Source organism: Falco biarmicus, chromosome 12, assembly GCF_023638135.1.
Source record: "Falco biarmicus isolate bFalBia1 chromosome 12, bFalBia1.pri, whole genome shotgun sequence".
NCBI lineage: Eukaryota > Metazoa > Chordata > Aves > Falconiformes > Falconidae > Falco > Falco biarmicus.
This window is the reverse complement of record NC_079299.1, coordinates 24558540-24573309: the sequence shown is the minus strand read 5'-3', so window position 1 is coordinate 24573309 and position 14770 is coordinate 24558540. Positions and strand designations below refer to the sequence as shown.

The 14770-nt window shown below is 47.9% G+C and overlaps 1 protein-coding gene across 1 annotated transcript in view; it reads right to left on the bottom strand.

Annotated features, from left to right (window-relative positions):
• Positions 1–11923, bottom strand: part of SRD5A2 (steroid 5 alpha-reductase 2) — a 28015-nt gene extending 16092 nt beyond the window's left edge. Inside the window, exon 1 of the mRNA XM_056357705.1 lies at positions 11604–11923. Within this exon, the coding sequence (XP_056213680.1) occupies positions 11604–11887 (284 nt within the window). The 5' untranslated portion in view covers positions 11888–11923. The remainder of the gene's footprint in view (positions 1–11603) is intronic.
• Between the last annotated feature and the right edge of the window lie 2847 nt (positions 11924–14770).

The window sequence follows — 14770 nt, the reverse complement described above, 5'->3', positions numbered from 1 at the left end:
CGCTGCTCAGCCCACGCAGCCATTGCTGGCAGAGGGGGGGCACAGAGCAGGAGCGATGCTTTGGGGCTACAGGAGGCTGCCATACACACCTAAGGACATGGGTGCACGAGGTGACAGGCAGCTGCAGAAGTCTCATCCTCAGCACATGAGACTTGACACATCTGGGTTGTTTGTTCTGCTACATGAGGTAGTTTGAGATTGTAAGATGTATGTTGTTAAAAAAAAAAAAAAAAAAAAAAAAGCTGTGAGAAAACCAGGTTGTCAGCTACATTTCTTTCTTTTTAGGTCTGTTTTATAGATGCCTCTGTCAAAAACTGTTCTAAGTCCTGTCTCTGCTGAGAGGCTTGTTTCACCGTGCAGCAGGGTAATGCTAGGAAGACTTTTGACCATTTCACCGCAGTCCAGAGAGTTCAGAAGTGCACCACAGGGTCATCTTCCTCCTCGTTTGTTACTACACAAAGACATGCTCTAAGAAACTGAAAGTTTCAGCAATAAATCTCTACAGAAGTTTAGGCCTGTGGTGCGTTGGGAAAGCCCTCTTCATAATTGAAATGGCCAGAAACACTGCAGAGATTTTTTTCCAAAACAGTGAAAAAATGTTAAAGCTGAAAATAATAACTTCTAAATCCTTAGGCTGTTCTGAAGAACACTGGTTGAAATGTCTTACATTTAGAAAGACAGTATTCCAAATTTCTCCTGAACCTGTATGACCTCGTGGCATCCATGGCAGTGCATACACACAAAGAGGAACAAAATTTGAAATGGTCAGGTTAAGTCCTGAGTTTACGCCCACATTAAAATGATCAGAGGACTTAATATTCCCTTTTTTTCCTGAGGCAAAGCAATACCACAGGCTGACTCTGAGTCACAGTCATCTTTGCTCCCTCTCAAAACATGTCAAAAGATTTCCTAACACTGCAAGTTGCTAAGTGAAACACTCAGCACATAGACAGTATCAGTATTAAAGTGTCTTGACACCTGGATACTGCCCTCTCACATCATCTCCTTTTTCCTTCCATTTCTCCTCACCCCCGCCCCACCTCCTGCCCTAGCTGTTTTTAACAATTCTTCTACTTGTCCCTTCCAGTGCTACTCTCTTTCACCTGACCTTTTTATCTCTTCCCACCTTCTAGCCCTGACTGTAAGCCACACAACGTTTTTTATTTTCTCTGCATTTAAGACAACTTGTATTTTTCTAGTCCATGCTGCCAGGATTCCAGCTAGGAGAGCCCTTCTGCCCTGTTGAGTACCCTGCCAGCCAGAACGGCATGAGCAGTCCTGCCCTGGCCCTGCAGCGCCGGCCAGGACAATACTTGGCTGGGTTGCAGGCTCACACATGGTGATCCTGCTTATAGCCTCACATGAACCAGAGAAACTGTTCTGCACGGGCAGACTCTCAAGATGTTAGCTGACAAACTTTATGTTTGAACAAATACAAATGCATTTCTCAGAAACAGCTCCGCTGAGTCTAAATTGCTTTTCCTGGGAACAACCAGAGATGCATCTCTACACATCAGTAACCTTAACCCAGGCCAGGTTTGCCAACATGAATGCTTTAATGATGCTTTTTTTTTTTTTTAAAAAAAAAAAAGGTTCTAAAAAGAAGCAAACACACACAGAGAACTCAATAGCATGAAGTAAATACAAGGGGTTTTTTCCTCTTCTTCATTGTTCTCAGGAGCAGCCAAAGTTGTATAGATATATGCATTCTCCTGGCCCAGACATGTGACAGGAGTCACTGAAAGAATTGCTTAGGACCACACCGTCCAGAGGTATTTTCACATGCATCTCTAGCAGGAGACCACGCTAGTGTGATTAGACTGCTTTGAGTAGCCCAGCTAGCTTATTCAGAGCTCCTGTGAGCCTTCCCACCCTGCACCAAACGACAACATGAAGGGCTATCCCAAGGGGATTTGGCTTTCTAGGAAAGACGCCCATCTTTACCAGCACATCAAAGTGCTGCAGGGTGTCACTCTGCCCCAGGACCTGCTCCAGCATAGTCCTGCCAGGGGATCGATCTGTTCCTTCATGCAAACCCTCTTTCTCTAGTAGACAACAATCTCTTTGCAGACAACCCTGATAACAGTGACATTCTCCAAAGACATTTCTGGGAGACAGTCTCCCAGCATGGAAAGTGTTAAAGTCGGTGAATTCTAGCACATAAGCAAAATGGTGTCTTATATATGGCCAAAGTTGACTGTGGTGTTGCTGCTCTGTTACATGTTTATAAAGAGTGATAACGAAGGAGGAGCTCAAAATCAACTTCATTCAGATGTGACCTTGTTTCATTGCTATTGCAGGTCACATTTCTAGGATTGGTGAAACTTTCTGCCCATCCTTAGGTATTAGTATGGTAGCAATTGATGTTTCAAAAGTTCACAGCTAGATAGAATTTAGCTGGGTCTTAAAATGAGTTTGGATCCATAGAAAAATATATACATGTTTCTTCTTATCAGTTGACTTTTCCCATCTTCCTGCACCAAATATTTTAACCCGGTTTTAGTATTAATTTTTTTTTTTTTTACAAAATACTTCCATTGCTATTGCTGTATCTATGAGATGTTCCAAAAATAATTATAATGTCAGCTGAGTGGTCAGCAAAGATTAACACAGCTCTTATGCTCAAAGAGGTGTAGATGTACATCGATCTAATTATTTCAGTAAGAATCACCCTACTGATCAACTCGCCTGCCACATTTAAATCAACATCTAGAAGAAGACGACACTTCAAGGTGTGTAACTTAAGAATACTCTCTTGATTTATAGTTTAAAAGTATTTCTTTATCATAATTCTTCTCTTCTAAAATTACTTTAATTTTGAAGAAGATACAGAGAATATGACTTACTCCAAGGGAAATAGGTCCAGTGTCTGGGATGGACATTTATTTATAAACACTACTAGGAGGTTATTTAATAATTTTTTATTCTTAACTGAGCTACCCAAAACTGGGAAATGACCTAATTGTATTGGCTTTTCAAAACGCAAAGGGGCTTGTGAAAAACTGTCCTTGTGCCAAACCATATTTATTGACTCAGTAAAAAAGTACTACCCGACCCCAGTCTCCCCCCTGCAATGGCTGCCTCTCTTACGGTAAGAAATAAAAACACCACACTTGTGGACCTTGAGAGAGCAACGTCCATAATAAATTTCCCACTGTGCATTTGGAATGAACCTTAACACTTTTCCCTTGCTTTTTATTTCCTACTTAAAAGAGTAGCCCCCATAAGGGAATACTACAGGCATCCCATGATTAAAACAAGTAACTTCCTTCTTTGGTAAAAGCGTTATTATTTCTGAGTAAAAACATTTACTGAAACTCCTGTGTATAATTTAATCTTTTTTTTCTCTCTCTGTCTTAGTATAGTCCTTTATAACCCTGCTTTTCCAATACCAACAGCAGGAATCCAGTAATGCAAATCCAGATCTTTACATCCCCATCGGTCTTAACAAAGCTCAGTGGAGTTTGGTGCTCAGAATATATCTTCCTATAAGACTTTAAACTCCCAGGATATCAGGTGATATCAAAAGATATCAACCCACACACAGGTGAGATCAGAGGGTCCTGCTTGTGCCTTGGTGACAGCCTCGTGGCTGGGACCTCAGGTCCCTGCTCTAGGACTGCAATCTGAACCGGTCTCTGCAGCGCAGCTGGTACCGAGCACCCAACCAAGTCTTTGTGCCTTTAGCAGTGACAGGAGTGACAAAGAAGTTTCAGAGCCAACATGAATACTGCTTTAGCTATGGCCCCGCTCCAGGTAGTGGAGACGGGATGAAGAGAAAAAACTTCTGTGACCTGCTCTGCATGCACCGTGCTTCCCTCTGCTTCTGGAGAACAGGATAGACACCCTGTGGCTGGAGCTCAGGCCAGTGGACTGACTGCAAAACCAATGGTCTGGAATCATAAATTGCAATACCATGCAGCACACAAAAACTTCTTGAACAACCAGATTAGGGAATTATGGCCCCAGGTGGCACAGTAGGAGCAGGTGAGTATGATGGGGAATGGACAGCAAGAGCACGGCACGCAATAATGTCTGTCTGGGAGGAAAACCTGGGGCATAAATACAAAACCATAGAGGATTGTAAAGCTGCCTGGTAGACAAAATGGCACAAATTAAGTGACACCAGATAGCAATATACTGTCAACAGGCATGTTGTCTTGAAAAGAAGTGAAGAACGATATGTCTTAAGTTATCTCTGCAGAAATTCTTCCAGTCCAACAGATAAAAGGAAAAATAATGTGGATACAGTTTGGGCTGGGCAAAACCTATAGGTTTTTGTAATGTTAGCCTACTTTCCAATGGGAAAGGAATGTATAGATAAGATCATTTGTGCTAACAGTTAGGAAGGCAATCAGCTAGTATGCTATTTTGAGAACATAATTGGGAAGGTATTTAATAATGCTAGAGGAGACTGCAAAGAAGCAAACTCCATACCAGCACTGGGTACATGAAAATTTTACGCATCTGTGGCAAAGCGTACAAAGAGATATTTTTGTTGATTATTCATACATTAATTTGAGGAACCTGGCTAAAAATAGCACTGAATCTATTATCTTCACTGAAGAGAATAAATTAGGTATTAGCATTACTGAAACACACTGGGTTGAATTGCAAAAAGTTAAACTTGTTGACTTGGGAGCAAGGAACACATGAAAGAGGCAGAGCGAACGGCCAGCCTCTGTTAGGGATATCACTGCCAGATCCAGTTACTGGTAAGTCCAAACAGCAGAAGAGGGGACGCAAATGTATTGCTGTGTGGCTGGTGAAGGCCAAAAGGAATCTGGTTATGTTCTATTGCAAAGCATCAAGGTGAAGCAAATCAGAGAGTAAGATTTGTTACTTGTGAAACAACTGCATGTTGTGTATCGGGAGGTGAATGATAAAGGTTTCATGAGGCCATTAACAAGAAGGTCTTTAGTTATTGGCATTTAATGATGGTGACTTTCTAAGACAAAAGGATAAAATAACTATTTTGATAAAGAAAAAATTAATCTCCAGATTGAGTCTGGTGGTTATTGTATGAGTCTATTATATTCACTATTCGCAAGGAGAGTACCACCTAGAAATATATAGATATACTTCAAACTCAATCTAATCTCTGTTTATCCACTTCATGTTTCAAAAAACACAACTAAAACTCCTTACGAACTAACAAAATATACTCCTATACATCATGAGCAAATTAATTTGTAAATGACTTACTCATTTGAGGTCTGCATCTGCCTGCATCTCTCTGGAGGCTTGAGCTGGCTTTGGTACTGATCGCAAGCAGGCACACCTACATGGAAAAATGACCAGCATGTCCAGGTAAATGCTGCACCTGCCTGCCCACCCAGGCAGCACAGATCGGCTTAGAAAGGGATGACATGTGCCATGTTCTGCAGAGCCTGGGGAGAGGAAGTGTCTTTTTCTCCTCCCAACTTAGTTTTGGGAAGAAGGGAACTAGCCAAAAGAAGCATGAAAGGATTATGCAGGGATAATGTTTTCAAATGCTCTTGGTTGCCCATTCTTTTCCCATGAAAGCCTGCTTTCCTCAGTCTTTTTAGAAAGATGTCAATTTGGAGAAAACCCAACCACAGGCACACCAAATGGGTCACCTGCAACCAAAGGGGTTTGGGGATCCAGGTGTGTCTGGAAGAGCAGCCTACTTGATGTCTGGCACATGCATCTGAATGCACTTCAGAAATGAAAACAATTTTTTTTAACCTAGATACTTACACTAGCAGAGTAGAAGATTATGCTTTTGCTCGGAAACAAAGTTGCAAGAGAAGAAAATAAATAACTAGATGTAATTCCAGGTGGTAGTTGAAACTGACACACCTCTTGAAACTACTGGTGCCTGGGCTACTATGGGCAGCAGAATGGGGGGGGCAAGGCAGCACCCCGGTTTTGACAGCAGTACCTCAGGATCAGCTTCGTAGGTCAGTGAGACAAGACCTTCCCCCCGCCACTGTGCACGGGGGCATCTCCTCTGCTCCCTCGCCACTCTTTCTTTCTCACTTCTAAGAGAAACGCAGCATTAAGGTCTATATGGAATTCAATTGTGATGGCTTCCTCTCATTACCTTCTACTTTATTTCTCACCTCTGGTTTTAGAAGCTGGACTGCAAAATGTTGGGGGGGAAGCTGGAATGCAAAATGGGTTGCAGCAAACAGGCTTCTCCCAGAGGGCTCCAGCTGGTATTCTCAGTGTAGTCCCTGACCAGCACGGCCCCTCCAGCAGGAAAGGCTGTATCAGAAATGACATTTCAATGCAAAATCCTTTGCAAGTCATTTGTCACAAGAAGTATTCCTGTACATTTATCTTACGCCACTCATCATTTTCAGCTCATGGCCAGCTCCTCACAGGGATTGCATACACAGATGGCAGGCTTGGCATTCAGTGCTTTTCTCGCTTTCTTCCTCATTTTCTCTGCCTTCCCACCCCACCAGTTTTGGGGGCCCTACCATTGCAGGCCCTACCTTATGAAAGCAAAGAAGCTCTATGAGCTTACCTAAAATAGATGTGATAAATTCAGAATTTTATAGGATGCTTGCCGTAGCACCATAAAGCATTTGGATTTGATTAAATTCACACCATGTTGTGGTAATAAAGTGCACATTGAGACACTTTATTATCTCAGCCAGGGTGGCAGAGGTAGGGGGTGGGATTGGGGATTCCTTCCTTCCCTCCCCTCCCTTCCCCAGCAGCAGCAGCCTGCCCTCAGCCCTCCCTGAATGCCTCAGGGACACACCATCTTGTGCTTGCCACGAAGAGAGAGGCTGCTGCCTAGTGGTGGCAGAGAAAGATGGAGAACGTACTGCTGTCACGGTTCACCACAAGCCCGCTGGACTGCTGCTCCTGGGCCAAGCTGGGAAGGTCTCCTGGTTCCATCCGCCTCCCTCTTGCACCCTCTCGGGCAAGAATCTCCGTACTGGACCACGCTAGGGGAGGGATGGCTCCCTGGGCAGCAGCTGGTACCCAGATGACCCTGGCCTTTCTCTTCCAGCAGTGGGCTGGATGGGAGCACCCCACCAGCCAGAGCTGGCTCACTGGGCAAGCAGAGAGGTCTTACAAGGTCCTTGTCAATGAGGAGCCGTCGGCATTAACCCAGGGAGTTTCCAGAAGAAGATCAGAGTGGTCCTTACAACACTCTGGTGTATTCTTCAACAACCTAACAACAAATACAAAGTTACCCCTGAGAAAAGTGGCACATGGCAAAAATTCTAGACAGCTGGTGAGTATCAGGATGGGTAGGACAGCATTACTGAGCACTAAGCCCAAGCAGAGAAGTTACTTTAAAATCAAAGAAATACAGCCATATAAACACAAGCCATGCCTCAGGAGTGGTAGATTGTAATCTTGGCTAAACTCAAGGTTACACCAGCTCCAGGGTGTTCAAAGTAGCCTGGAAATACAGGGCTTCCTGGTGTGACTCCAGAACAAAAAGTACTCCTTCGATCCGTAAGCATCAGAGTAGTATATGCAAACAGGGAGGTGATGTTTTCTCTAGATACGCTACTACAAGTCTCTATTGTATTCTGCATCCAACACTGATGCCTTCATGTTAAAAAGGATATAGGAAAAGAGGAGAAAAAAGCCACAGAAATCATCTGAGCGCTGAGGGGAAAAAAATGTCTTGCACTGAGGGCAAAAGGTGTCTTGCATCGAGGGCCTTCAGCTGCGGTTCAGTGACATTATAAATCTGCTTTAGGAAGCCTCAGATCAAATAAGAAATGTTGCAGCTACCTGACACCATGCCCAAAAGCAGGACAAATTCATTGTTCTGGTTTAAACCTGTTCCTAAATTTATGAAAAGGTAATTTTATCCTGACCAACTCTGTGCGGGACAAAGTATCATGTGTCGGCACCGCTCTAACTCTATGTCAGATCAGGTAATGTCTGCTCCCCTGTAGCTGGCATAAATCCACCACAAAAACATAAATTCAGCATGTACACTGTATCACGTGCAGCAGCTAACTCATCAGAAACATGATCACGTGTGCCTACATTATCTGGATCACACGGGTGCAGGTGGAGGACCTGACAGCTCTGTAACAGGCAAATTGAAAGATGATCTGATTCCTGTATAAGTGATATCATGGTAAGAAAATACTAAAGGATACTAAGGAGTGCTTTAAGTCAACACAGAGCAAAAAATAGCAAGCCCTTCTGGGAGAAAATCAAGGCTAGCCTCATTCAGGCAGGACATTTTAAACACATTGTTTCAGTGATAGTAAAAGAGTTCAGAAGACTACCCTACCAAAGGACATAGTGGATTCTCCATAGAAAATGATGGATTCTTCATCTTCTGGTGCCTTCAGATCAAGACTTGAAGTCACTCCGAAATACATGCTTCAGTCAAACACAAGCTACTGGGGCAGCACAGCCGGTCCTAACGTATAGGAAGGCAGAACTGCTAGCAGAGCGGTCTGGTAAAACTATACCAGGACTATATTGTCCTTTTGAGCATACCTCTAATCAGAGCTTCCCTCCCATATGCATGTTTGGTATAATAGAAGAGACAAGATTAGGAATGATAAAAGCTTCCCTGTGGAGAGAAAGAAGTCACTAAATTATGCAACGATATAGGAAGAAGCTTTTCTCTGTTCCATACAAACATCAGGAAACATTTAACTACAGATGTCAGATCATCAGTAGCGAAAGTAGAAGTAGACTGACATGATATGTTTATTATTAAAAGTGGAACAGCTTTATTCACTTCAAAATTTTAAAGTCAGAAAAACTGCAGTAGGCTACAGCCATTAAGTAAATGTGATTTTATTATTAATCACCTGTGTGTTTTACTTGTTATACTAGCAGCCAAGTTTAATCACAAAAGTATTTAAAGGTGTTAGATTATTTCTAGTAAAGATAAGTTGAAAGAATATCAAGATAAAGTCTGGCTATTATATCAAAGTACTGAACTTCTTTTCAAACACTCTGTGCCGATGAAATGCCCTAGCCCATTGTGACGAGTACCCCCTGCTCCTCACCCCTGGAAACACGGTTAGCATAACCAATGTCGATTTATAAAGCAAACTGCCATAACACCTAAGCGTGGTGACCACGTATCACCCCCCCTTCTTTCTACCCCCTTTTCAACGTTGTGGTAAGATCACTTGCCCACCGGCATTGTCGCCAGGATGTGGTGGGACCCGCTATAGAACAGGGAAGTGTAACAGCACATGAGATGCTGCCTATGAAATGCAGCAGCTGCAAGTGGACTTAGATGGGAACTGCTGCTGGATGGCAAACCCTGCGATCCCCTGGTGGGCAGGGATGCCTCCACCATCCTAGTCTTCCTCCTCTGAAGACTGGGCGAGGAACTCATGTTCCTTTAGGTAAGGTCCAAGTCTAGATTAATTAGTGTATCACGTGCCAATTACTGAGAATTTGACCCGATCTGCGGAGGGTCCAGGTGACTAAAACGTCTAGGTAAATAAAACTTCTAGATAATAAGAAAGCTACGCAAATTATTATAAATCCTGTGTAACTGTAAGTGATGCTAATTGCTAAAAGTTCTGTGTAACAATAAGCTATGCTAACTGCTAGAAATTGCAGATAACAATAAGCTATGCTGACTGTTTAAATGTTTATGCAATAATAAAGCTCTATTTATAACCACAATGCTGTGGCTGTTGGTCATTTTACCAAAGATCCCTCAAAGAACCTGACTGTCCCCGTAGCCTCAGCTGACACCCAGAAAAACTCCTAATTTGCAATGTTTGATGCTTTTTTACATACCAATAGGGCAGTTACTATTTCATACAACATTTCAAACATCGTTCGATTCAGTAAAATCTCAGAACAGCTTGCATGAGAAGAGACTGCACACTGCAAGAACAGTGCTGGAGTAACATGCAGTATTAGAAACAAAATTGTTTGTTTATACAGACTTGGTTAAAATGAAGTCTTTTATGTTTACAAGGGAAAAAGTATACTCCAGCCACAGATGAGAAGATCCCCAAATTATCTGAAAAAGAAAACGTATGAAAACGCAGTGCTCCTGCCTAAGCCTAGCAGAAATGCCGAAGAAGAAGCCACTGACTCAAAAGCTGTATGCATACCGGCAGGGTAACGTTTCTTTCAGTTGTCTAGTGGTGCTTGTTGATTTCTGGGTTTCTGAAACAATCAAAGACTCTTGAGAATAGCAGAATGCATTATGTTAAATTTAGTGTAACTACATATAACGAATACATCTAGCTTTCTGGGAGCCATTTGTGTTACAGGTAGTGCCCTCCGGCTGACAGTGCAGCAAAGACAAGAAGACAACGTTAGCGGTAACTACTATGTCTCTAACATAGCGATTTAGGATTTTAAACCATTCCCTGCTTTAAGTTTCTCCACAACAGCCCAGCGTTTCTAGCCCTAAACTGTCAGTAGAGATACTGCAGCTGGATTTTCAACACGCTGATTTTGGTTGAGCTGCAAATAATAATTTCTGATCAATTATTACATGAATGTTTTCTGTTCCTATGAAGCAAATCAAAAAATGGAAATAGGAATTGAGGTAAAAAACGGCAAACCAAGTCAGAAGAAGTTTTGCAGGCTAGAGGGCTCGTTACTGGGTAATGGCATAACGCTGTCACACGCGCTTTTGCCATTTGTGAAAAGCCATTGTTTGCCACGAACAGAGAACTGCAAGTCAAACTCCTCGCGAAAGAACTCCATAGGAAATGGAAGCGGAGCAGGGGATGAAACAGGCCCAGTGCAATATGCCAGGAGGTACATCCATCCCGGCGGTGCCATGCAGAGCCAGCTCCCGCCGGCTGCAGAACCACTTGGAGAGCTGTGTCACTCCAGAGCCATCACCAACAGCGCCTCAAAACTCTACTCGTGCTTTGAGCTTCCGATTAGGAAATACAGAGTCAATTAGAGTTAAGGCATTAGTGACAGCGGATACGACCAAGTTTCTAAAAAAGAAAAAACATAACACAGGGAAGAAAAGATAAACTGGGTACTCTGGTGTGAGGCGGGCGTGATGAGTCGAGCACGGAGAACCGGCGCTGGCGCGGGGGTACAGCGAAGCCTGCGGGGGCTTCGGCTCCCCCTGCGCGAACCGCGCAGCAGCGCTGGGCGCCCCCTCCCCGCCCGGGACCGCCCCCCCCCCCGCCCCGCCCGTGCGGTCCGGGCCGCGCGTGCCCCGCGGCGGGCTCCTGCGCGTGCCGCGCTTGTCCCACGCGTGTCCCGCTTCTCCCGTCCGCAACGAGCGCCCCGCCCGCTCCGCCGCAGCGTGCCTGGGGTAGTGCCATCCAAAACTTTGCTCCGTCTTATCGCAACCTCGTTCTATTTTTTTTTTTTTCCTGTAAGATTGCAATGCCAAGCGTACGCCCCCCCCCGCCTGCTCCCTCCCCGCAGAGACGCCGCTCGCAGCGGCCCCGGCACCGCGAGCGCGGCCGCCCTGAGGCGCCGCCCGGCACGGAGGGCAGCGGTGCCGCAACCCAGCCCGGCCCCAGCCCCCCGCCCGCCCGGCGCCGCCTGCGCCCCTGCCCGCCGCCCTCCCGCTCCACCGCCGCTGCCCCCCGCTGCCCGCCGGGCGGCCGCAGCTCCCGGCAGCCGCCGCTGGCCCCGGAGCGCCGCGGGCCGGCGGGGGCGGGAGCCGTGCCCGGCCGCCGTACCTGTAGAAGTAGTGCCAGCAGAAGAGGCAGCAGAGGAGACGGCAGCCGAGCGGCTCGAGGCGGGGCGGGCTGCGCAGCGCCAGCAGCAGCGCGGGCACCAGGAAGGAGGGCAGCTCCTGCAGGAACCAGGCGCAGCGCGCCGGCAGCCGGCCCCGCGGCCGGCACAGCCGCTCCTCGTGCTTCCCGTAGCGGGACGGCACCCGCAGGTACAGCGAGAGCTGCAGCAGCGCCAGGGCGCCCAGCAGCGAGCTGAGCGCCAGCACCAGGCTGGGGAAGCACTGCATGCTCGGGGGCGGGCGGGGGCACCCAGGCGAACAGCCCTCGGCCGGCGCCGGCCCCGGCCTTATTAGAGCCCGGCCGTCACCCCGCCCCGCCGCGCTGCCTCCCATCGCCCGGGCCCGTCAGAGGGCGCAGCCCCCCCAGCCCGCCCCGAGGGGAGCTGCCCCCCGCGGCGCCCCCTCCGCCCCTCCCTCGCCCGGCCCGGTTCGGCCGCGCAGCCCGCGGGCGGTCGGTTCGGGAGCCCAGGCGCAGCTCGCGGGGGCGGGCGGGCGATCCCCGGCGGGAGGCGGCTGCTCCCGGTACGGCGGGAGCGGCGGCGCTGCCTTCCCGCGCCCCGGGCAGGTGCTGCGGGGCTCGGCGCGCTACGGGACCGCCGGGCCGGGGAGCGCTGGCGGGACGCGCCGCCCTGACGGGGCCTGCAGCGCTGCGGCCACCGCGGCCGCGCGCCGAGCCGCGCCGAACCGAGCCGGGCCGGGCCGGGCCGAACCGAGCCGGGCCGAGCCGTGAGGGCGGCCGGCGGTGCCCCGGCCGCGCAGCCCTGCACGCAGCCCCACGTGTGCGGTGGCGGCGGTGGGCGGCTGAGGCCCAGGTGAGAACTGGCAGACGCCGACGCCAGCGCAGCCCAAGCGCTGCCGGCCCGACAGCTCCCGCCGCCATCCAGCACCCCCGGACCGTGCCTTCAACTTCTGGAGCGCCCCAAGTTCCCAAGATGGCCCTGGTGTGAGTGCTGGCCTCGGGGCGTGCCCAGGAGCCCTTCGGTCTCAGTCCCGTGAAGCGGTTTGGACAACAGTTTGCCTAAAAGTGCAGTCCAGGGAGAGGGCTGCCCTTGGCCCGTGTCCCCAGGGAGCGTCACTGCCACGGGGGCTGTGGGGAATGGCAGGAGGGCTGCGGGAGCGTGGCACCCTGCGCCGCCCCGTGCCTCGGGGCCCTGAGGCGCAGCGCGGCCCTGTTGCTCTGCAGGTCCCCAAGAGCCCCGTGAAGGTCAAGGACGGGGTGCCACGCAGCACGCTTTCCTGGAGCAGAGGTGGTGCTCGGGGGGTGGCTTTGGAGGTCTGAGTGGTGGTCTAGGACGTGGGAGGCTTGGGCTCCCTCGCCGCCTCTGTTTGAGAGGATCCTCTTTCTGCGGAGGCCAAGCACACCACCCCGCTGCAGCTCGCCTCTCATCCAGGAGGCGCTTGGCTGTTCCGCTGGTGGCTCTGTGGGGTGGTTACCCAGAGCTGAGCTCTGTCAGCCATGGAGAGTTTCTCCCTTACCCTTGCAGAGTGCTGTAGTCACTAAGGTCATGTTTGCTGCAGCAAGTCAAACAAGTCAAGGCTTTTCTGGCCTCAGAGTCATGTGGCATACTATGACTGCCAGACAGAGCACTCTTCCCCCCACAGAAGATGCCTCTCTGCCTCCAGGCTGCCTGCTGGAGACAGTCTCTGGCACATGCCATCTCCCAGCTGTGTATAAAACAAGGTGAGCTGGGCTGGACCAGAACTGTGCCAGGTATGCAAGCCATAAAACAGCACAGGTGATAGCAGGCTCGTGGCATCGGCACCTGTGCTCAAGCAACAGTTCCTGGCTGTGTAGCATCAGTGGAGGAAGGTGCCTGTAGGAAATATTTTAGCAATCTAAGGCTGCATCTGAATTAGGAAGAAGTAGAATCCAAAAGAAATGGCTCTGCAGCGATGCAGCTGGATTATGAAGACCCAGCATCCATAATACGCAAGTTTTGTGGGGAATTGCTTCAAACTACCTCTAGTCTGATCCCATGAATGGAACACATGTTAGCGATAGAGGCACATTAGGGGCACTCATGGAGTGCATTTTCTGGCTTGGTTTCATCCAAAGGAGAATCAGTGAAGGACTCAGACCGTTCCACGAAGCAAACCAAAGCTCAGTAGTTAGCTGGAGATGATGATGGCAATCGCTTCAAAAGTATGCTTTGGATTCAAACTAAAACTCTAGAAGAGGCACAGCATAAAAACTACGGGGGGCTGTGATCTCAAACACAGCACTGGTAGCTTCAGGTAGTCCCCTGCTCATCATCCAGGTTGGTTGGATTCGATTCAAGCTGAAGGGGCCTAGTTGTACTCATTCACAGGGGAAGGCAAGAGGGGTGTGAATTCTTCTGATGTTTAAAACAGTGAACTAGTCACACAGAAACCATTTCCAGTCCACGGAGAGGAGGAGGCACTTTTAAGGTGAGATTCATTTCATTAAAAGAGGTAATAAAATGGATAAATGAATCATAACGTCAAAAAGCCTGTTTCTCTCTGTTGGCTCTAAAAGACGTTTAGACAAATGTGTCAGGAGAACTAAATCCCACTCTTACTCTGTAAGCTGGAGCTCTGCGACATTTCTATTCGTTGTCGGAAACAAACACTGCATCATTATTCATCACATTCAACCACTAGATAAATCTTCCCCTGAGAATTCCTTCCTCTTGCCTAAGCACCATATCAGGGGTTGCGAAGAGAAAGGTGAAAGCAGTGCTGAAGAAACACTCTTTGTATATACATCAGTGGTTTTTGAGGTGGCAAGGTGCAGTGCTGAAAGGGTGTGGTTTGTATAGGATTACCAAAACTTTATTTTAAGCCAAACTTTGTTTTTCCCATGTGTGCATATATGGATGTTCATTTCACCAGCCCAGAGGAGCACCAGGCAGTAACGAATCTTGCTCTGAAATCATCTTGAGCCAGCATGATCAAGCTACAAAACACAGACCATTTAATTCAGACTTTTTTCTCCTCCAGTAAATTGCAGATATTCTGAATGCTTTTTTATATCTCAACAGTAAATAATTCAGTAGGAGTATTTGTTGGAAAAAAATACCTCAGCAGTAAAGTGTTTGCAGGCCTGCTGAATTTGAAGGGAAAGGGGAAAATCATACAGTCCAAGCCCTG